The 25,715-nt window shown below is 36.3% G+C and overlaps 1 protein-coding gene across 1 annotated transcript in view; it reads right to left on the bottom strand.

Annotated features, from left to right (window-relative positions):
- Window positions 1-25,252, bottom strand: part of LOC127621116 (small conductance calcium-activated potassium channel protein 2-like) — a 39,328-nt gene extending 14,076 nt beyond the window's left edge. The window contains exons 1-5 of the mRNA XM_052094575.1: window positions 25,141-25,252; window positions 14,407-14,859; window positions 10,135-10,230; window positions 8,773-9,191; window positions 97-238 (exon numbers count right to left, since the gene is read on the bottom strand). Coding sequence (XP_051950535.1) covers window positions 97-238; window positions 8,773-9,191; window positions 10,135-10,230; window positions 14,407-14,775 — 1,026 coding nt within the window. The 5' untranslated portion in view covers window positions 14,776-14,859; window positions 25,141-25,252. The remainder of the gene's footprint in view (window positions 1-96; window positions 239-8,772; window positions 9,192-10,134; window positions 10,231-14,406; window positions 14,860-25,140) is intronic.
- Between the last annotated feature and the right edge of the window lie 463 nt (window positions 25,253-25,715).

Genomic DNA, 25,715 nt, shown 5'->3' with positions numbered 1-25,715 from the left:
TTACACTGGAGTCTACCTATTTCTTATCTGTTTCCATTGAGTCACCATAGGAAAAGTATAATTTATACAATATTAGAAGGTAAAGGAGAGACCCACCATGATTCCAGTTAGTAGACACACTCCCTTCCCACAGTACGTGTTAGGCACCATGTCTCCATAACCAATAGACAGGAAGGTTATAGAGATCAACCACATTGCTCCCAAGAAGTTACTAGTGACTTCCACTTTATCATGGTATCTGATAAGATAAAATGACAACAAAAAAGCAGAGAGTGATTAATCAGTACTTCGTCAGCAGAATACAGTAAATCTTGAAAGATAAATTTTACTTCTGTGGCTTTTAGTCCATGTCTATTTATTTTTAGGCCATCACTATGGCAACATACTCCTAAAAATGTACTTTTATGATATACAGTATGCATAAATACTTTCAAGATTAACAGATACAATATATGCACTTCTTCTTCCAGGAAAGCAAAACAAAAATATTGTTGACTCAACATGCACTCAGTTGGCATATCCAAATTTTTGTCCAACAAAAACCTCTCTAGAATGAAAATGTCCCTCCCCCTAATACCACCTGTCTCTGACTAGCAATACTAGTAGCAAATCATGTTTTTTCTGGACTGTTATGTGAACTTAAGGCTACTGACTATTTAAAAAAATGAACTTTAATAAGTTCTGCCCAAATTTCCTGTTTCAAAAGAAAATACATCAACAAACTTCATACAAAAAACAAGCATGCCAAGTCATTTCCTGGTTTCTGCTAATTTAAATTTAGAATGGTAACTAGATATCTATTACCTTGAAAAGACTGATTAACAGCAGATCTTTCTTATGTAATAGTAAAAAAGATAATAAATATTGATGACCTTAGTAAAGGTTTTCTGACCCGCCTACTTAATACTTGTGCTACTTCAGAAATCTTGTAAATATATTCACAGATTTTCATTGATTTGACCCATACTAAATGATAAAGTTACAACAGCCATTCACAAACTGTCTCTTTAAAACACCACTTAACATTGACACTGTTGTAATATACAGTAAACTGTTCAGAATATAAATAATGACCTGTCCAATCAGTGGCCAGGTACTGTACACTTTATATTAAGTGTCATTTGAGCAGCCCAATTACATTTGAAGGGTAATCTTCAAGGTGACCTAAAGTGCAACATCAATAAGTACTGAATGCAGCAGCATATATCAATATTCAGGCCTGACTAGGATGAAAGGCAGACAGCCCAAATATAAATCAAGGTGCCTTTATATATGTAATTTCAAATGAGTGATGTCCATATTGTGCTTATATGAACGAGAGGTCAGCCAGGGCCCATTACATGATTTTGCTCTCATTCACTCAGTGTTCTAATTCAGTCTGCTGTGGAGAATGTGTCTGTGTAAGACTATTGTGGCAGTAACAGTCCATTACACAAGCATAAAGAGGGTAAATGGAAAAACATGCTGGCAGTGTAACCAAACCCAAAGCTGCCATGAACTAAGATAATGTACTGATCCGAGAGTACAGGGCACATAAGACTGTTCAGGCAGCTGAGTTCACCAAGAAATTTTTGCATTATCTCAAAACAGAGAACTTTTGTTCGAGAGCTTCATTAACGTGCAAAAAACTTAAACATAGATTCAGCTCTTACAAAAATGTACCATGGTAAACAAACTTTCTGTAATTTATGTAAAATAGCATTTACTACAAACATTGGTACAACAACTAGATACTGTAGGTAAACTTGAAACTTATAGCAGATTCAAGACCTTGTGCGGGTTTGTTTGCATTTGAATTTTTTAATAGTCTTGTTTTAACATTCCATCAATGGAAGTCTAGAAGCTTAGAAAGCTCTAGAAGTAGTTACAGTCAGAAATATTGGTCTTGGTTTAGGGATAAAAAAAAAACCCAAACCAAGTCTGACAATCCAAAATAATTTAACTGTTGTACCTTCGTATTTGCCACCACTGTCAACAAAAAAAGACTTTAAAAATAACAGAAATTTGCTCTGTTTAAAGGATTTTGCAGTAGTTGACTTGTATTTTGTCAGAAACTATGGTTACATACTACATTTTTGTAACATACCATTTATGATGATTCTTTCTCTTTAACATTTTTAAAGACACCATAAAATCAGAATTGGAGTTTTGTGCTTTTTTCCATGTCTATTAGCTCTAAGGCCATCAATGTGCTAGTGCCTAAAAGTTGAAAAAAAACGACATAATTATGCATTGATATGTACAGTCTTTCTCTTTGGGGAAACAGACTAGAAATACTGATGACTCATCTTTCATTTAGGGGTATATCCATTTTTTGTGGTCCAATTAAATGCTCAATAAAATGTGAATGTCCCCCCTCTTAGTACCAACTACATCTGACTAGCAATAGCAAGTAGCAACTCATGGTTCATGGCAGTGACATAAGCTAAAGTTTATAGGCTATTTAAAGCTTTTTGAAAGGCCCTGCCTCAACTTCCTGAAAATACGTTAACACAAGAAAGAAGACTTGTCAAACCATTACATGGGGTCTTTAACAACATTCCTCTCAAATCAAGCAACCAATCGCCCAAACAACACTTTTAAATAAATATAAAATAATAACAATAAAACAATTATGATGATGATGTCAAATTTAGAACAAAGTCATCGCTTGGCCTCAGATCCATGTTCCATCCGCATGGGCAATATGTCCATGTGCTGACTACGGGGTAACTCTACATTTATGTGCAACTTTATCAATCAGTGAGTGTCCAGCTTCTCTGCTCATAAATTTAACTGAGGACTCATTAGCTTGAGTGCTATTAAATGAGGATTGTGCTAGCCAGCCATCAAATGATTTAAAATGAAGGAGTAGTTGTGACCATTTAAGGGTGAAGTGAAGAGAAATACAGAGTCTCTGAGGGTTCCAAAGGTGCCGATAAAGCACCTCTCCATTCCTTCAATGGATTCATCAACTGTAACTCTTACATAAGGCATGAGAAAATAGAAACATAACCTCCTCCCACCTGCTTTGACACCTGACTAGCACATTAGCTTAGTTGGTGTTCTCAACACTTTAACTCAACCATGAGCCAAACACACATCAGAAAACCACTATATTTGCTTAACACACGATGTCTGGCACAGATTAACACGCTATCTCGGATAGCTGAGAATACAATTGTTATAATGGTTTGTTTTGGTGAGACCAGGTCTAGTTGTCACATAGGGAAGCTGACACTAGGGTACTAGCAAGGATTTTGCATGTTGGTTTCAACACCTATAGTGAGGTATGTTTTGTGAATTCTGTCCTCCACTAATACTAATACAAAACTATTTTCAACAGTATCATATTTTTCTTCACACTAATGAAGGTGCAAGCTGTCATATTTGTTTTATATGTTGTAAGTTTTACAATTGACCATTTTCACATTTCCAGGGTTTGCTGTTCTTTAGCGAAGAATGGGAAACCATGGCAAATATAATTTTTGCGTTTCCATTTGCTCCAACAGCTAAAGGAAAAAAACATAGCTATTATATTTCCATGACTGCCCAAAAGAGGGAAAAAAATTAAAGCTGTGGATTACGGCCATGTCCCTTTCAAGGCAAGTCAGTCCACTCGGCGGCCATCTTTGGAATGCTCCCAGGGCAGCTCATTTCTATGGATACAAGCGGCATAAAAGTACTGTTCCTACCTATTTGAGTGGGGAAAGACTGAAATCTCCAAAGCAGTTGGTAAAGATTATGATCAAATAACATATTTTAAATCAGCAGTAAAATCTGACAACAATTGTGTCATAAATTATGCTTCTTTAGCTCAGATCACGCTAACAAATTATTATTATATTTTTGGCTTTTTCAGCTAATGCGCAAGCATTATTATATTTTTGGCTTTTTCAGCTAATGCGCAAGCACATTCTAGAGTTAACTGACATACAATGTACTGTATGTACAGTATCTAAAAGGTGATTTTCTAAATGAATTGTATATTTTTCCTTGATAAGAATGTCTGAAATGTTAATTATTTAATTGTAATGATTTTTGGTAGCCAAGAATTCAAGCCATGTGCCAATAATGCAAGTGACCTTCAAAAATAAAACCACCCTTAGAAATATTCAGAGTTAAGTGTGACAACTAGTCCCAATTTCACCTATATGCTAGTCTCATAGAATGAACCCTACTTTAACGTCATTTTTGCAAACTGAGTTTTACGTGCCGCTTTCTTCGTTTTGCTGCAGTTTCCTGGTGAAATTAACATTAGAGGCGCTACAACAACTGCACATTTATTCACTTTCACACAAATCACGGCTACTGTGGCTGATTCTATCTTTTTAAACTCATATTTTACGCTCTATTACTCACACCCTGGTTTTGATGATATCGAAACCTTTTGCTCTAATGCAGGGTTGTCAAATGTGTGGCCCGCAGGCCAAATATGTCCTGGAAATGACTCCAATGTGGCCCATGGGATGATTTTAGATTTTAGATTTATTTTAATTTATGGTGTTACATGGATGTTATAACTCTCTGTCATGTCAAAATGAAACAATAACAGTTTTTGTAAAATTAATTGCAGTCATTACAATTGTTGTTCAAATGATAACATTAAGATAATATAGACAATTCTTTTAATACATGATTATATACATATAACAGATGCTTAGTGGCCCTCAACCTAAAATGAGTTTTCACCTCTGCTTTAACGCATCATTTAAAAACAATATATTTTAACGCTTGTATTACAGACCCACCCACATTTACGCACTTATTCCAATTTGATTAACTTCTGCATTAGCTCACCTAATAGAGTGTTGGCTTTTGGACTCGGAGACTGAGCCTTGAGCCCAGTCAAGGACAATTGGAGAGAAAGTGAAGCAAAGTGCTATAGAAGTGACGCGATATGACATGGTTGCTTCAATAAAAGTGTTTTTCATGTCGAATTTGCTTTTAAAACAATATCGGTTAGGTTAAGCCATTGGTTAAAGTTGAGGATGTCTTTTATTCACGTCATTTATCTTTTTGAACACTATTGGCTAGGTTTAGACTAAAGTTTTAGGGTAGGGAGGTACATTTTACTCATTAAAACATACAACTAATATTCACCTTAAAGGGTGAATATTGCACACAAGGGCAGAGTATGTCATAATCCCATATTTTTAATTTCAAGGTGAAAGGGGGCAATTTAGGAATTTTCTCATCTTCCAGGTTTAAAATGAAAATCGAGTCAACGTCACAGTTCATGACATACATTGTTGAGGCTTTCCATTGAATTTCAGCAAATCCACATCACTGGTGTTCTCGATATTATTCATGAGATGGTGTGGCCTTTACCCTTTGACAAGCGAGTCTTTGCCATGCACGTGACCAGTGCTTCAAATTCTCAAGCGCCATCTGTCAGTCGAAAGAGTTGATAGCACTGTGATGCAAAAATAGTGGTAATTTTTTGGGAAATTGTTTGGAACGACACTACAGCTTGGCTACCATTATCATTCTTCCATCGAAAATCCCTGCGAAGGCATCATTTAAGCCTTTTCAAAGTGTCCAAAAATTCCCATGACTACTTTACATTTGACAGAATGTTTAAATGAGTTTGTTTTGGAATGTTTGCAATTTTACACTTCAGCTGTGAAAACTTACACACAAGACCTTTAATCTGCTTTAAGATGCTCTCGTCTTTCTTTCTTTCTTTCTTTCTTTCTTTCTTTCTTTCTTTCTTTCTTTCTTTCTTTCTTTCTTTCGTTCTTTCTTACTGTAAAACCTGTAAAAACCTCTAACTTCAAGCATTTAAATCTATTTTAAACTTTCAGACAATGTTTTGCAAGGATGTAACCATATATTCAGGATTGAACTGTAATAATTTAATAATCAACCATGGAAAAACCCCATATCAGTATACCACTATTCTGAATATTGTGGGGGACATGTCCCCCTCAATGTCTATGGTGTTTACGGCCCTGGTAAGACCAACATTATAGTTTGTCTCAACAAACTTTTCATATCTAGTTTAATCAGTACTTTTGAACCACACAATGTAAAAAATCTATTCTTAATAAATATATTTTATTTTCTCAACCACCTAAGCCAAGATTTTATTTGTAATGTAGGGCAAACATGCAGTTAAAGCAATGAATAGTATAATAAACGTTTTTGTTCGACAGCCCTTTTATACAAAGAATAAGGCTTAACCATATATATAGCCTAATATATTAAATAAGTGTGTTTGAAATTTTAAGCACATGTTGCTTGAATTCAATAAATACTAATGAAATATCAGTAACTTGACAAATCAGTAACAATATAAATGTTATTGTTATTTTACTATCAAAATAAGCAAAGATTCCACATAAAAAAGAGAGCACCAAAACATGAAGGTAGCTATTTTGGAAATGATATTACAAGGACTCCTACTTCCAGAAGAGCACGAAAACTTATAAGAGTTATAAGGTTAAAGAGTTGCTCAAAAAATTGTATTAGAAAAAGGAAAGCAAAAGGGTCCTATAAGAGGGCTAGGGGCCCTCATAGTCACAAGGACCTGTGAAGGGGGCCATGTATAAGCTCTGGGGCCCATATATTTCAGCATACAGTATATAAATATTTACCCCCCCCAGCTGTTAGTCAAGGGCCCCTGGGCACTGGCCCCATTGGCCCAATCTGTAATTCTCCTATGCATCCATCCATTCATCCCTAATGTAAGTGTGTTAACCGATTTAAGCACTTATGTTTGTCAATCAGCATCTTGGAATAAGTTTCAAAATGTATTAAAGTGTAAAAAACAATAACATATTTTTGATACAGAGTGCATGGCTTGGCATTTATTTGTGTTTTAAATTACAGATATAAATTACCAGTGTGAGTAATGTATTGTGAGCTACAAAAAACAGTGTATAATTTATTTGTGCACTCTGTTACGAGTGTGAGAAACCTTGATGCTGTTAATTGCATTATTAAAATAAAGCTGAGTGACTGGATCAGACAGTTGTTGGGTTCACTTCCCCTTCTCCCCTCAATCCGCTGCTGATCATGCCCACTTTGAGTGCATCTTTTAAAAACGTGGTGAGAGCTCAACTGTGCTGAAACAGGGGGGTGTTGCGACCCTTTATAAACCTCTGATTACAAGATAATTTCACTCGCTTTTGGCACCCCCTGATGGACATTTTACTTGGAAACTGCAGCCAAACATGTAATGCAGCACGTAATTTTGGTTTGCTAAAATGTTGCCTTTGTCACGTAATCTTCATGCTATAGTTCAGCTTCTAATAACAGCATAGTTATCAAATCTGCTTTCAGACAGGAAATATTTTATCATGACAGGTTTAAATTCCCATTAAATCTTAAAAGTCTCATGAGTAATATTATGTCCTCTAGACATTGAACAGAAATACCCCGTACACCAATAAGGTCATAGATAACAGGACGATGATGTGGCACATATAGTCCAATGGGTAAGAAGTGCTCACAGAAACTAGCTAAGGGCTCAGAATGACCTGGTTAGCATAGCTGTGCTGCTCTTTCTATTTCAGTCGGACAGGACAACATACTAGATCTTCACTCTTCCCCCAATTCTAGGTCAAGATGTTGATATCTTGGTGGAAATATCACTTTAGAGCATCAGAAAAGGTCAAGGAATCGACAGTGCTTTAGGAAAAGAACAGGCTGCCATGAACATGATGACTACCATGTTTAAACACATGGTGTCAGCTGCGTGAAAATCCCAAAATCAAGAGAATTACTCAAAAGTTTGATAATGACCATACACTAAGACCCCCTCTTTGAATGAGGCTTTAAAATGAACAACCATTTATAGGAGAAAATTAAATTAATGTATATGTTTAAGAATTTGGGATTTCCAACATGCCAGCACATTGCTAAGAGCCAAGTAATAGCTTTTCCTTGCAGAGCACAGACTCACTTTGGACCCCTGTTCAGCAGCAGCCATGTGGAAGAAACATAGAACAAAACCATGAACATGTATAAAAACACTTTCACTTGCCAATGAGAGCACATTTTATACAGACCACAAAATCTCTGCTTGACCAACAGCATTTGATAAAAAAAAGAGGAAAAGAAATTGTTACTTAAAAGAACTATTCGCCCCAAAATAATAGTTATATCACTATTAACTCTCCCTTATGTTATTCCAAATTAAAAAAAAAAAAATATATGGAATTTTGGTTATTTAGAAATATCTTCATGCAGCTTGCAAGTCTAAAATAAAAAAAGGACACATACACACGCACGCACGCACACACGCACGCACGCACCCACACACACACACACACACACACACACACACACACACACACACCATAAACATAGTCCGCATGTTATTTCATGATATTTCCATACTATATTTCAAGTCTTTTAAAGTTGCTATTCATTGATAATCTTCACACATCTAGCCCACGTTCATGGCCAGAATTCAAAAACAGTGCATGGTCATATACTACACATGCAAAAACTTATGTAATTTTGGTGTCTGTGACGTTCATGTGCCATTTTTTAATCTCGGCATGAACACCAGCTAGATTTGAGCTCCAGTGGAGTGGAAAATTATCTGTTAAGATTGAAAGATGTGGTCACTATGAACTGGCATTGTATTGAAGGTGATGGTATTTCTTCAAAAATGTCTGCTTTTGTGTTCCACAGAAAAAATAACAGGCTTTGGAACGACAGGATTGTGAGAAAATAATAGCTGAATTTGTATTTCAGGGTGAACTATACCTTTAAGCACCTTATACTTAATAAGCCAGGTATACAAACAAGAGCTTCTTAAGAAATCAACATATATCTCACCTCTCACAGACATGCACAGTCCAGGCAGCAATGATCCATGATGATATACTGAAAACCAGCAGCACTGTGCCTGGGCAAATAGTCATCAAAGTCTTCATGACAAAGCGTGTGTTAAAGTTGATCTTATTGAGGGCTCCGATACTGCGTGACGAGGCGTCCGTAAAGAGCTTACTGTGCAGGAGCATGACCCGGCCAATCAGATACAGCCGCAGGAACATGGGGATAGATAGGATGATGTCCACGTCTGCGTCGGCCACAGACGGGGTGTAGGTGAAGGCCAGGCGAGCAGTCCACGTAAAGACGTACTGACCTGGAATGGGGTGGATGGCACACACCAGGAGCTCTAACACGATGAAGAGGATCCGCTCATATGTCATGGCTATCCGCCAGTCGTCCGCCCCATTGTCCACCATGAAGAGCTAAATGTTGGATGGACAAAGCATTTTAAATGGGATAGTACACCCAAAAATGAAAATTGTGTCATCATTCACTCAACCTCATGTGTTTCCAAACCCATATGACTCGTCTTTCTTTCGTGTAACACAAAAGGAGATGTTTGGTTGAATGTCACCATTCACTTTCTTAGTAATGGAAAAAAGAGATAATAAAAGTGAATGGTGACTGAGGCAATCAGTTCTCAACATTCTGACTAACATCTCCTTTTGTTTCCATTTGAAGAAAGAAAGTCAAAGGGGTTTGTAACAATATGAGGATGAGTAAAACATGACACAATTTTTTATTTTGGGGTGAACTATCCCTTTAACACGGTAAGATTAGCCTCAATCATACATAGACTTATCAATGTAATTAATTGTATATAATAATGGAAGAATCAAGGTCACAGTAAATGAAAAAAGTATCCTCTTCCATTTAGTGCCATTTTTCAATAAAACAAGTATCTGCGGTTCATAATGACTATGCTATGGATTTTTCTGCTGTTTTGTCATTGTGATGTCATTCGTGAAAGTTACTATATAAAACTTGCAATCAGGAATAAAGGTTTTCAATTGTCCATCCATTTAGCAATTTGACCACCATGTGATGTTTAAAGTCATTAAATAATGCTCACTAACTAACTGATAGACAGGCCTGTATTAAATTATATTAGCCATAAGCCCCACTTGTAATACCATCATTAATCAATATCAGTGTCCTCTCTATAAATACCTTTTAATGGATAGGCAAAATAGCACAGCCATTGAATACAGATATCAGGAATTAAAAAAAGCCATGGCAAGCTTTCATTCTGGTGGTACTACAAGTCATAAGAAATTGGAATAGGTGCTTTCTCTGTTATCTTTAAGGCTCCAGTCTCAGTCTGTACTCTTGTTTATGGTTTCCAAAGCTGAGTCTGCAACTTACCTGAATCTCTCGTGCGTGGTACATTATGATCAGACAGAGCAGAATTACAGTGGAGAGGCTAATAAGGCATTTCAGTGCAAATGAATATGAGGATTCCTGCAGAGACATTAGAAAGAAAGAAAAAAGATGTTTATTAATTTAAAATCTTTTTAAGTTGTGTGTGCCTCAAATGGAAGGGCACTGTTATAGCAATGGAAAGGTCATTGGTTTGATTCCTAGGGAACACACATACACATGTCTCTTTGGATAAATGTATTTTTCACAAAATTAAATGTATTTATTTACTGGATGTTATGCTGCCTTCAAGTCATGTTGGAATGATTGTATTTATAAAGCACACATGAATGGCACCAATATGTTCTAATAACAGTACCAGTAGGGAAGTCGGGATTTTCTTTAAATCACAAATTAAGAATCTATTAGATGGTATATGTCATAAGAAGCTATGATTATGAATGTTACCTGTGCAGTTGAGTTTAAATGCATGTTGTGTAAAGTTGATGCAGTATAGCGATAAAGCTTGCCAGAAAATGTGTCTAATTTAGCCAGTTTATGCTCTAACAGGCATGATTCCCACTTTAAGAGTTATTATGTGTTTAATACAAGTTAAGCAAAATCGACAGCATTTGTGGCATAATGTTGATTACCACAAAAACTTATTTCGAGTCGTCCCTCATTTTCTTTGAAAAAAACAGAAATCAAGGTTACAGTGAGGTACTTACAATGAAAGTAAATGGGGCCAATATTTGGAGAGTTGAAGCTAATAATTTTATAACAGTACAAACATTATTTTTATTTTTTTATTGTATATTATCATTATTATAATTATTATTTAATTTTTTTACAATTGTTTAGGGTTGCAGGGTTTATGGTGCTCATGCCAACAAAGTTTTCAGATTGAATGCAACTTTACAAAAATAAACAATTTCTTTGATGTCTTCCTCTCTCAGATAAAGTAATTCCAACATAAGTAGCTAAAATAAGTTCAATAGTAGCTCATTAATCCTGTCTGTCTCTGCTGATACACTGGAACATGATGTGCTGGCTAAGGCACCGAATAGTGGAAAGTGTAAAAAAAATAAAATAATTCACCCTAAGGACTGTCTAACTACTCACAGGGCCAGTGATTCACTCAGGCCAAAAAATTCTGCAAACATTGGATGTAGTACCATTTGAGAACACTACATCCTGTAGGCGACACTTAATGGATGTACTGGAGACAATTTGGAACTCTTTGGTGTAAAATGTTAGAACTACTCAGCTCCTCTGTAAGATTTGAATATCAGTTCTTGATCTGCTTTCATTAATAAGCAGGATTTACACAGATTTAAAGGGGTCTTGACATAAATAATCAGATTTTCTTTGATCTTTTGATAAATTGTAAGTTTCTTAATTTCCTCCTCACTGCAAAACGAGCATTTGATGAAACCAAGCTGCCAAAACGTCTCGTTCTCTACTTCCTCCAGATTGTGATGTCACACTTTTGTAGACATTTGCATCTGACCACCTCCACAACAACACATCAATGCCTACTTTACCTTTAATAGGTTTCGTAGCCCTACCCAGTAATGGTGAACAGATGGCAAGTAGAGAGTAGGTAAATCAAGAGCAGAAAGCCAATTTTAACAGTGCCCGTGTACTGTTAAGTCCAGGGCTGGATTGGTAATCTGTTATACTGGGCATTTTCCCAGTGGGCCGACACACTTTGGGGCCTATCAGGGGTGGACAAGCCATCGGGAGAACCAGGCAGCTGATGGGATGGCCGCGAAATGTGCCAAATGGGCCGTGATAACGCTGATCCCCCCGCTCAACAACTTTTGGGCCAGTTGCTATGTAAAAACCTGGACCGATTTCTCTTCCCAGTCCTCCCCTGGTCAAGTCTTAAAGGAGAAGCAGCATCAAAACTGAACGTTTCTGACAGAGGCTCAGAATGAGAGGGGAAAAAGCTACTTGATGTCCAATATAAACTCTAGGTCCTGAAGCAAAAACCAGTTGAATCTCTATTAGGCATGTCAAAGCTCAGGTACTTTTATACCAAGTCGATACTAATATTTAATACAATGTAACAATACCAGTCAAATTAGATTTGTGTTACAATGTGAGATCTGTGCCACCTAGTCAGGCTGCAACCTAGTCTCATTGAATGAACGTTACTATAACTACATTTCTTCAAACTGAGTTTGACGTGCTGCTTTCAACGTTTTGCTGCAGTTTCCTGTGAAATGAACACTACAACAGGTGCTACAACAACTGTGCATTTTATTCACTTTCACACAAATCATGGGTGCTACGGCTGTTTAGGACTTTGCTATGGTATTATATCAAAACTATTTTACTCTAACGCATCATTTGAAAAAATATACATTTTAACGCTTGTATTACAGACCCACCTACATTTCCACACTTATTCCAGTGTGATTAAATTGGCTGTAGCTCACCTGATAGAGTGTTGGACTTTGGACTTGGAGACTTTTTAGCCTCAAGCCCAGCCAAGCACATTTCAAATGAAAGAGAAAGTGAAGCGAAAGTGCCACAGAAGCAACACTATATGACACTATATGAAAAGTAAATGTGCTTTTCATGTCAAATTTGCTTTTAAAACACTATTGGTTAGGTTTAGGTGTTGGTTTAGGATAAGGATGTCTCTTTTATTCACCTCTCATTTATCTTTTAAGACACTCTTGGTTAGGTTTAGGTTCAAGTTTTAGGTAAGGGAGATACGTTTTACTCATTAATTCATATTCACCTTAAAAACCTTAAAAAAAGTCTGATATCATCATTTCACTGGCAAACTGCAGCCAAACGTGTAATGAAGCTTGTAATTTTGGTTTGCTAAAAATTTTGCCATTGTCACATAAGTTTCATGAGACCAGACTGGATCTGTGCATTAGGCCATGCAGTGTAAGTGTAGCCTGATTGGTATAAATCTAAAAAGCAACCTTTACTTAATTTAGAAATGCTTTTAATGTGGATTTAATGTGTTAATGTTTACATTAATATTTAAATGTTATAATAAATAAAGGGGTTGCTACTGAACATTGATGTTGGTTATGAAATTGGGATCATGTATCGTGATTCGTGAAATTTCACTGGAATTGGTATCAACCCTAGTCTCTACGAGAAAAAAAAGAAATACCATTATTGAAGGTTCCACAGAAGGGGAATGTGTTCTACTAGGATATCAGGCTCTTACTATAGCTGAGCTCATTAAGAGTCCCTTAAATAATTGATTGAGCATATAATTAAGGGCTAGGCCTATTAGCTCATTCACCTTCATTCAGTTTCTTTTGTATAGAAGCTTTACTTGGGGGTAAAAGGAGTGCAGATGCTTATATAACAAATGACATGTATTTGTCATGAGATCGCATTGACTGATGTTCTTTGATACCTCTATTCATTAAGGAAGTGCACACAAAAAGGGTGATCTCAATGATGAATTTATGATTTAGTGTCTTAAAACGGTCATAAATAGATCAATCTCAGAACTCATTGCTGCAGCATTTAATTGCTAGGCATGAATCAATGTGCTAAAGATGAAATGAGATGTACTGTATAAAGCTAATCTAGTGGAGGTCTACACGTAATACTTTATGATATATTGCTGCCCTACTGAAAAGCACATTTCATGAATTTTCATGCAGGTTCAGACTGATTTATGTCGGTGAGTGCTAGTTAGCACGGCGACAGCATTTGTGGCATAATATTGATTATCACTAAAATAATTTCGAATCATTGCTTGTTTATTTAAAAAAAGCAAAAATCTTTCAATTGTATAGCTAGAAGACATAAACATTACTCATGTTAACATGATTTAGTGTGATAAAATAGCTTATTAACCTTATCTGTGTAAAATTATATCCAGTAATAAAACTTTGTTGTCATGACGAAGCAACAGCGGTATTCCGTGTAATCTGGCAAATGTTGTAACACCGGTAAATCCCTTATTTTATCACACTAAAATCATGTTAACATGTATAATAGTTATGTCTTATGGCTATACGTTTGAAACAAAGTGTATGTTAAAGTTTATGGATTGGCCCCATTTTTTTTTAAATAAATGAAGGATAAGTCAAAAGGTTTTTTTGTGGTAATCAACATTATGCCACAAATGCTCTCAAATGAGCTAATTTCTATTGAACCTGGAACATTCCTTTAAGCAGAACACCAGCTTTAAATACACAAAATATGCTGGTGACCAGCAATTCTTGTCTTTTTAGCAGGGAATGGCGTATTAAGAAAAACTTAATATACAGAATCTGAGGTTACTCTTACCTTTGTATAAACTCCCCAGGAGAGCTCAGTCTCTGTCACCATAACAACAATACCAAACATTCCAAATATCAGGGCGTAGTCACTAAGGCGTTTGCGTTTCTCGAACAGCGCCCTTCGGTGCCCGAGCCTATAGCCAATGTCCTTGTTCTTCTTATGTGGAGTGCTGCATGGTCTTTGCCTCACCAGGTTCTCAGTGGACTGCTTACTTGGGTCCTCCCCGTTTCCTTTGGAGACCACCACCTCCAGGCCAGAAGTGTGTAGGGTCTGCAAAGGCTGGGTCTCAGAGTCCAGCTCTGCTAGGTTCTTCCGGGATGCCCCCAGACTGCCGAGTGGTCTGATTATGCCTCCATTGTACTTGCAGCTGTTCATGGCTATCTGAGGATACTGCGGGCCACCATGGGACAGGGAAGGCCGTGATCCAGCATGGCTCAGCCTGTTGGCATCCGCATTCACCTGCCAGAAACAAGAAGATATTTTAAAGATTATATCACTGCCATTTATGCTCAGGAGGTTGTGTACACTACAGCCTTGGGCAGAGCACTGCCAATTCACAATAATGCTAAATTGACATATGACATATTTTTTAGAATTTAATATTATAAATACGAGCCTTTTCAGGGTTCATAATGCATGCTGGTGTCTGCAAAGCAAGTGACAAGGTTAGTCTATGTTCACTACGGAAAAAGCTCTGTCAAGCAATGTGACATCTACACTATTTAACTGTGTAGTTGCATGATTTAGAGCTATAAAACAGATTATTTGATTTTATAAGGATTAAAGTGGTCCTAGGGGTCTTGAACTTTTGAAATAACGGTTTAAAGTGTATAATTTACTCACCCTCATGCCATCCAAGATGTGTCTGACTTTCTTTTTTCTACAGAACAAAAACAAAGATTTTTAAAAGAATATCTCAGCTCTGTAGGTCCATACAATGCAAGTGAATGGTGACCAAACCTTTGAAGGCCCAAAAAGCACATATAGGCAGCATAAAAGTAATCCATACTACTCAAGTGTTTAAATTCATGTCTTCTGAAGCATTCCAATTGGTTTGGGGGTGATACCAGAACAACATATAACTTCTTTTTCACAATAAATCTTGACATCAGACATTTCCTTGGATATCATGATTTCAAGCTCAATTACACTTCCTAGCACCATCTAGTGCACTGTCCATGAGTCAAGCACAAGGAAGTGCAATCGAGCTTGATTTCATGATCTTGCCTAGAAAGTGCAATGTAAAGTACTGTGAAAAAGCAGTTGTATTTTAGTCTGTTCTCACCAAAAATCAATTAGATCACTTCAGAAGGCATTGATTAAACCACTGGAATATTATGGATTACTTTTATGCTGTCTTTGTGCTTTTTTTGAGATTCAAAGTTCTGGCCACCATTCACTTGCATTGTATGGACCTACAGAGCTGGAATATTCTTCCAAAAATCTTTGCCTGTGTTCAGCAGAAGAGAGCAAGTCACACACATCTGGGATGGCAAGGGGGTAAGTAAAGGATGAGATAATTTTCATTTTCGGTTGAACTATTTCTTATATCATGACAATGGCTCCAATACAGTTTTCAGCTAAACCAGTGTAAGTGAAATAATCAGTAGCAAGCATTATAGATGCAATTATTGTTAAACCAATTCCACAGCTAATCATAACAGAGCATGTTTTCATTGAAGTCTTAAAGGTACAGTAGTTGTTTAGAACTAAGTCAGAGAATGGGTGGAAAATGATCATAAAAGACTGCTTTGGTGCAAGAAACCTTGACAAACATTATCAGTGCACCTCAGGGAAAACAAAAGAAAATAATAATAATAAAACAATGGTGATATGACTCCTTTAATCTAAAGCTGTAACACAGAAATCACTGTCCTTATGAGATACTGTAAATAGAGAAACCAATCAGAATATTGCACATAAAGTAAATGACACAACAATGAGTGACAGCTCAAAGACAACAGAAAAATGGGAACATGCAAAAAAGTCATTTTAGTGTCAGAAATGGTTATTTGTCCTTATTACAGGCCAGTAAATATGGTGATATTTGCAAAGATAATGCAAACAAGATTTCTTTCCATAATCTCTCCTCATTGAATTTGTTCTGAATTGAATTTGTCTATTTAATTAATACCATTCTAATTTTCATGGCAATTAGGATCAGTTTCTGCTATGTAGCAGCTACTGCTATGCCAGCACACTGCCAACTCATTTGCAGAGACCTACTTCTGTAATGTCATTTTCTGATAGGCAGCGCAGTGTATACCGACATTCTAACAGACTAGAGAGAACAAATGCCTTAGAAATTAGAATAATGACAGCTTCATTGAAAACAATACAGTCGGATTTAAATTCAGAGTGTACTTGTGAAAATGGTATTTTGCATTATTTTTAAATACAACTTTTCTTTTAATAACAAATGATATTATCAGTATAAACATATAATTGAAAAAATTACATCAATTTCTTGGTCTTTGGTATGTCCCTCTTGAGTAAAACCTTATGATCCATGTTTTTCCATCATGATCTGAGAATATTTTAAAGAGCGTCGTGTGTGCTTCAATGGAAGCAAGGAAATCTGACCTTTTTTTACCAAGGACATAACATGGTCAATGTCACAAATTTGCTTACATTTGATTAGTGACCTAGAAATAGTGCAGAATCTTAAATAATTCTTCTTAATATACGTCATTTTATTTATTTGTTTAAAAAAAAATTACATCCAAAAATCTGTTTATTATCATATTTAACCTCCTGAGACCCGAGCATGACTGCTATGTGCAATGTCTAATTTCCCTTTTTGTAGCACTTAATAAACATGCAATAATATTTATAATAAAATAAAATAAATTCTAGAGCAAATCGTTTTCCTAAAAATGAATGTCCACATTTGTGGACAGCGGGACTAAGTTGTGACATTTTAAATACTGTAATACCAAGCTATAGGAAGTTAAACATTTTTACATCAATTTGTTCATTATGGCTTCAAGAGTGTTGGTTATTCATGTTTTTTAGATGTTACAGACATTTACGGAAAGGCACAAATAAAAAACTATACCAATAAAAATTATTTGACTTGATTTGACTTTCATGTTACAATGTTTTTTATACTTAGGAAACAAACTTAATGTTCTCAATGTTCGCACTGACAAACAAACAAGTGATAGATATTGCTGAAGCATTTTACCAATCAGAAAATAGCATAATTATTTGTGATACAAGTAATGGCCAGCATCGCCCAATGACTGTCAACCATGATAAAATAAAATATAAATTATAAAATTTATAAAAATATAAATTCTGAATCTATGTACTGATTACCATTGTCCCATGTCTGCCAAACATGTTGAGTGGTCCAAATATCTGCAGCCTGAAACTGAACTTTTGATAGGAGGTTTGGATTGAATGCACTTGGCTTCATAGGAAAGCAACAGGATGCTCCCTTGCATCCTATTTAGTTAATGACGTAACTTCCAGTGTGCTGTCAGACTGCACTGGTCTCAGAGCAGTTTGAAATATGTATACTGTAAATATAGGATTTCTAATAAAAATCTTGTGCTATTGTACACTATAGTGTTTCATGATAAATCGCTCAAATTTTAAAAATCAGATGAAACCAGACACTAATCTTTTGATACAAACATAATTTGGATTCTTACCAGATGTACTTTTGTTGGCGTTTCTTCCAAAGACAAACTCTGCTGTGATCAGCGCCATGTTGTTTTGTCACATGACACCGTGCATCAAGTGACATCCTAGGGTCTCCTGAACTGAGATCAGTGAGTTTAAATGAAATTGTGTTGCATATAGCAAAGGCAAAATACAATGTCCAATGATTTGTATGTGGGGTCGCCTGAGGTTAAACTAGATATTAAATATTTAAATTAGGTTTTTAACCCTATATTTTCAATGCAAACTTAAACTATTAAAACCTACAGTATATCCTTACATCTCAAATGCACAAACTCCTTCAAACATGAACTTAAAGATTAAGCCATCCATTTTCAATCCTGATTAGGTTTAGTACTAGTTGTGGCACCACCTGGAAACCCACTTTTCACAAATCTGGTTTTGGTGGTTTAGCCGAACCTTCATAAAGAGAGTGTTAAGTCCTACACCACTGCTGCTTGAACTCTCAGCACAACTAACAGTTTTACTTTGTTCACTGAAACAATTCTGTTTATCCATGTTACTGCACTGGGCTGTTCAGTAACAGCATTCAAGCTAGTACCAAAGGTAACAAAAATAATAACATTCAGGCCTAGAAAACAAGTATTATAGACCTCAGAAGCCAATGGCTGTCAACACCCACGGTGTGAGACTGTTCTCATTGAGTCTTTACATGGATTTCTACTTAAATTGCAACAGAAAACAGATCCTGAAGAGCTTTTTATTTGTTTCACTTTACAACTTTGTTGCCCTGAAGACAACAAACCTAAAAACCTTAGATTGACTGTTAAAATGTTGATTTAAACAACCTTACAGCTCAAAGAATACATGAGTTTTACCAGAAGAATTAAGATGTGCTTTTATAAAATTATAATCCTAACATTTCTGCCTTTGAATCCTCGAAACATTGGCCCCAATCACTTCCATTGTAAGTGCATCACTGTAACCTTGATTTTTCCTTTTTTTTTACAAGAAAAGGAGGGACGAGTTGATTTTTTTTTTTTTAGTAATCAACATTATACCACAAATCCTGTCGATTGAGCTTAACTTGTATTGAACCAGGAATATTTCTTTAATACATATAATCTTTATTATTTACAGTATGTGATCTGATGTACTTTAGTATACATAATCTACATTTTATATAGAGTGTTAAAAATATATTTATTTAATATATTTTATGCACTTTTGGGGGAAATCAACCAATAGTCAGATATTTTTAACATCACGTATCACACTCAAAACCGGCTACTTCAGCTAAAGAGATATATTTTGGCTCTCCTTGCATCATCTACAGTAATTCTGCCACTACTTTACTTTAAAATGCAATTTAGTTATAAACATAATGACAAATACAGAGAGGTTCAGAACTGATTTCCAGGAAACAGTGACTGTCGCTCTGATAAAAGAGCTCAATCGCAGTACCCAGCAAAACTGTCAAAACTTTTGCTCTTTCCAAAGCCAACATGGGTCTGTCGCTTGCCAAAATTAGCTATTTTTTTCTCCACAGAGGGAGCAAGTGGTCAATTGTGTTATAGTGTTTCTTCCTGTAACATTAAGATACGGCACAAATCTGCTCCTGAAGGATCACTTTGAATATTGACATTATTCTAAGGTTTAAAAGACAATCCCAGAGAAAGATTTTGGAGGTTACTCTTGCATAGCTCAGGACTACATAAGACTATTGATGACCTACAGACTATAGAGTTCAACATGGAGGTCGATGGACGGGTTGCAAATTTATAGTGCCACAGAGACACAATATTTATGTTTTTTGAGGAAATCAACTTGCAAATGGCTTACTTATAGTTGTCTGTACATATTGTAGTAAGCTGGGATAAGAGAAAGTATTTTAACACTGAAAAAGCTTTTGAAAAATAGTTTTTTTTTCTGCTGATTTTAGGATAAATTCCCCATGTTCATATTCAACAATTACAGATCAAATTTCACCATTATAAATATCAACCACAAAAACAACATCTGCTCATCTTCATTTACTCTGCATTGTATCCATTTCGATGCAACAAGCTAAGATTAACCACTTTGCAACAGTATTTTCATCGTCACAGCCTCACATTTTCACATTTCGCTAATTGTCTGTATTAACCAATTTTCTCTTCTGTGCGTGTCAAAGCTGAAGGGTCCCTAGACTTCACCCTCCATTGCTCCCTCATTCCCCTCTCTGCAAGCTTTGGTCTGTACAAATCCAATTTAGCAAATCTATTTTGACATTGAATTTGCACTCATTCAGATGTGGCATCAGACTCTCTGTTCTCCAGGTTTCTCACTGTAATGAAATGTCGGCAGCAGAACTGATTCAATATTCTCTTTTCTAACTGCTCTCCACTATCAAAATGCAATCTTTACACGTAGATATCTTCCCTCATTTTGCAAAAATTCTCACCTAAGAGCCTGCATGATATACTGTAGAAGACAAAAGATGAAAAATATTTTGAATACAATTTTTGTGGAACATTAGTTATTGCATTAGGTATCAGGAACTAGCATTTATTAAGCCTGCAGTAGATAATGCTAATTTTTCAAAATACTATTGTTAATTTCTAGCAGTCATATTGCATTAATCCATATTAATTATCCAACTTTAATGTATATAGATTTATAAATGCTGTAAAAGTATTTATCCTTGTTAAGTTATGTTAGCTTTTGCGTTATTGTTATGTGTTACCAATTTGTTACAGTCATTTAGATTTTTGTGTAGATTGAACTACCTCTCAGTTATATATTACTGCTGCAAAACTGCAGTACTTATGGACAACCATAATTGTTAATATGAGGATGCTAATGACATGAATTATACCTCAAATTGTGTGGCTTACAGAGAAAAGGTGTGCCATTACTTTACAAAATGATTGCACAGAGACTTAAGGGTGTGTTCTTTTGACTCAGGGCAGTTGCAATACCCTAGCAACCACTCATAACAACTTATCAACCGCAGATTTCTAAGAACACCCTTGAAATGCAGTTAAAACCACTCAGAACACCGAAGTTACTACTCCGAAAGAGTGAGTTTAAATTTACACCAATACACTGTAAACAACCAAAAATCAGCTTATTAAAAACATCCGACAACACAAGAACACCGTGATAACACGAGGTATAAAACGATCAGGTTATTCTCTGGTTTTGACGTCACAACGTAAAGTCGCATGCCCACAACACTTGCAAATATTGGATGACCTGGTAAATGCAAAATTGGGGTAATGGGTAACCAGTATTTTCAAAAGGGTTGTGTTCACATGTGACCTCTAAACTGGAAATTATAGGTACTTTTCTGAAAAAGGCTGTTTGCGAGAACGTGACTTATGTGTGCCGTTCGATTGATAATTAAGCCTTTTATGACCTTACCCCGATAAAGGAAAACCATTTAAGCTGTTTATGTGACCTTAAACACAGTCAGCTCATTTAGCAAAATCATTGTAAGACGGTGCATGTAAATGTGCTCATTATGGTGGTGAGTTTTGCACAGGCAAGCACCACACACATTTTCTATAGAAAATGTAAAGATCTAATTTATTTATTAACGTTTCACATTACAAACAGTTTCGCACATAATGGCTTTAAAAGATTGCATTTACATCCTCAAGCATTTGACTTCATTTAGCATCATTTTCATTCTTTTCCCAAGTGTAATTTAGTGCTGTATCACACAAATAATGCAGGGGCTCTCATGGGCTAAAAGAAAAGCACAACAACAGCAGTATAATCAAGTATCAACATTAAAAAACAAAAACATTAGATTTAGAAACAGACTTCAGAAAACCAAAGAATGATTAGAAAAATAATCAAAAATACCAGTTGTTTAAACTATAGTGTTAATACATTAAGACGTTGCTCATGTTCTTAATCAGTATTTTTGTCTTGCTTTCCGGTAAAAAAAATAAGTTTCCTGTAAATAAGATACATTTACTTGAAAAGCAAATCAGTGTGTAAGATAATAAGTCTTTTTCTCAAAGTATATCTCTTGAATTTAAATTTCGTTTTCTCACCCCAATTGGATTTTATTTTTTTTAAGCATAAACTTCACAACTTCTTGCAAGAAATATGCTTATAACACAATATATATATATATATATATATATTTGCCAATGGGGTGAGAAAAATGTATGTCAATTCAAGAGATATTCTTGAAAACAAGTAATATCTTGCAGTTACTGTATCTTGATTAAAGATGTTCAGATAATTTAACTTGAAAACATGACACTAATACTGACTAAGAAAAAAATATACTGTATATTTTCTTTAAGTGAAAAACGTTGGTTCTAGAACATATTCTTGTATTAATCATCTATGCTATCTCATTAATAGGGCTTGTCATAGCCTGACATAGTTCCAGAAGACACGTGCATACACATACACACACCATAGGTATTGCAGAAAGAGACCTATTATTAATTCGAATACACACAAAGACAAGAGAGCTCCGCCAATTATACTCTCCACAAATTACCCTTGATTAAGCAGCAGAACGCCAGCTGCAGAGTATACCAACACCCGGAGATTCTCCCCTATGCCTGCTTTTCAGATTGAGTCAGTCATTCCCTTATATTCACAGCACATCCCAGTGCCACCACTTCCTCTGAAGCACAATCAAGAATCCTGATTGTCAACTCTATGTAAATATTTACATAATTACACCCCCTGTTGTGAGAATTCTGCATAAATGTGGTTTTCCTAAAAGAGCAATTTGTACTAACAGCTAAATGTGTTACACAGTTCCCAGGGTTATTTACTTCAAACCAATCACTGTTATGCTGATTCTGAACCATGCATCCAACCTTGACTGGATTTGCTTCAAGCTCTAGATTTTACATTGGACATCAAGTTACAACCTACTGCAACACAGTATCAAATTGGCACAACACGTAAAATAATGTGTAATAATGCATAATTCACTGAATGCATATGAAGCAGAAGTGTGATATACGAGCCTAACACGTGGACCAAACACTGTTTCATATTGTATAAATATAGTATTAGGCATATTACAACATAACATATACAGTACATTTGCACATCTGACATCAAAAACAAAAGATACGGTATGTGATGCATTTTCTACTCTTTTTTTAAGTTGATAAGCTCATTTATTTTGTTATCCTAACTATGCACGATTATATGGTTACTTGCATTTTATTAATTGCATTTAGCATTGTTTTTGTCCCTGCTATCCATGACGCTAACAGACTTGCAACCCATTTTTTGGTTGTGATGAGAACCACTGCATTGAATAATTAATTAAATTGAAAATTAAGCAAATGCCACACGTTAAACATCCACTTTCTCCAGTGCAAGAACATTTATGCAGTCACATATATGAACCAGTCAAGCAGAAAAAGGAAGACAGACATAAGGAAAGACTTATTGGAGATTTCATGGTAAGAGATCTGTGATGGCTTTTTTCCTCCATCTGCTTTGCATTGTGTACTAAACTGGTACTGATGTCTCTCTGCTCTAGCAGTAATGTCTAACCCTTCATGTATTATACAGGCCTGAAGTACATGTTAGTGCCACTCAAGGGGGATTTCCCTTGGCTTACACAGGCAGAAAATGGAACAGCCAGGCAGAAACAGGGTCGGCTCTCCCAGAAGGAATGAATGACACTGATTTGCCTTTCTATCTTGCTTTTCTGCCTCTGGTCTTTGCAAGGTATTTATTTTCACATGAAGCTGTGCAACACATGGATGTATGGATGGATGGATGATGTATGGATGGATGGATGAAGGGATGAATGTATGGGTGGATGGATGGATGGATGGATGGAAGTATGGATGGATGTATGGATGGATGGGTGGATGGATGGATGGATGGATGGATGGATGGATGGATGGATGGATGGATGGATGGATGGATGGATGGATGGATGGATGGATGGATGGATGAAGGGATGGATGTGTGGGTGGATGGATGGATGGATGGATGGATGGATGGATGGATGGATGGATGGATGGAAAAATCAAAGTTACAGTGAAGCATTTGAATGGAAGTGAATGCGGCCAATTTTTGAAGGGTTTAAAGGCAGAAATGTGAAGGTTATAATTTTATAAAAGCACTTACTGTACATTAATTCTCCTCTTAAAACGGTAAAGTTGTTTAAATTGTAGTTGTTAGGGTCATTTAGGGTTTTAGGGTTTACACTGTTATGCCGTCATAGCAAAGAAGTTGTAAAATTGGATATAAATTAACAAAGAAAAGGCTAATAAGCGATTTTATCACACTACAAATATGATAACATGCATGTTGTTTACGTCTTTTGACTATACTTTTAAAACAGTGAATATTTTAATGTTTAAGGACATTGCCCCATTCACTTCCACTCCACTCTTTTAATAAGCTATTTCTACCTCAAAAAATTTTCTTGGTGTAACCTAATGTATTAAGGTTTATTCAGTAATTATATATATATATATATATATATATATATATATATATATATATATATATATATATATATATATATATATGTGTGTGTGTGTGTGTGTGTGTGTGTGTGTGTGTGTGTATGTATTTATTTTTATCTGAATAAAACCAGATTATTGATATATTATACCTGAAGCCCTTTTTAGGTTAACGTTTTTAATGAGGACAGACAGACAGACAGATAGACAGATAGATTCCCACTAAGACTAAATATTAATGAGACACAAATGAATGAAATGCAACTGGTCTTCAAAGCGATTATTTACTGTTTGCTACATCTCTTTAAACGCCATCATGTGATTCAGCCTGTTGCAAGCACACCCCGACTGTTCTTTCCATATTTTCGAGGTTAACACAAATACCATGTACGACGAAATGCTTCAATTACAAACCTTATGCCCTGTACATTTATCTTGGCGTAATTATGTGTCAAAAATGGCAAGTGATTTCAAGCATGACCTCACAGTTTTGCTGCACGCGCTTTCTATCAAGCCGAAGCCTGCGCAATAGAGTGCATTGATAAAATTGGCCACCTGTTAAGCAACAACTTCACAGAGTGCATGTATAAACGGCGGATAGGCCTACTGCATGTCTAAACATCAGTCTGAGTGTGATCGGTATGTGCAGGATTACCTTATGCCCTTCGTGTCTGTGTTTATTCTCCTCGAGCCACAGGCGACTGTCGGAGGAGAGCGGACTGCTTTTACTCCGCGGTGAAACGGAGCTCCTGGCTCTCTGGCATCTATCCGGCGTACACGCGCGGGCGTGATGGCACTGTCGCGAGTGGAACTGCTGCAGCAGAGCGGGCTGCTGACTTCTTAGCTCCGCGGATCCCCACACGCAGCAGTTGGGCAGGCTGCTCCTCAGCAACCTCTGCTGCTGGACCTGCAATTGCGGCTGCACGTCAGTCGGATTGCAAAAAACGAGCGGTTTCGAGTGGTTCGGCTTGTGACGCTGGGTTTGATGCTGTTGGTCGTGCAATCCGCAGCTGCATCCGAAAGGATCTGGTTGGCAATGATGATGACTCCCCGAATGCGACGCACTCCAGGCGCATGCATTCCCCGACTCTGACAAGCGACACTGGTTGCACGGGGAGTCCCACCTCTCCGCTTGCGTGACAGCTCCTCGAATGCTCTGCTGCCGACTCAGGGAGTGTTTGGAACAGTCTGGCAGACTTGGTTTGCTCCCATGGCTTTGCACTGGTGCTG

The sequence above is a fragment of the Xyrauchen texanus genome, chromosome 27 (genome assembly GCF_025860055.1).
Source record: "Xyrauchen texanus isolate HMW12.3.18 chromosome 27, RBS_HiC_50CHRs, whole genome shotgun sequence".
Classification (NCBI taxonomy): domain Eukaryota; kingdom Metazoa; phylum Chordata; class Actinopteri; order Cypriniformes; family Catostomidae; genus Xyrauchen; species Xyrauchen texanus.
This window is presented reverse-complemented; position numbering and strand designations above follow the sequence as displayed.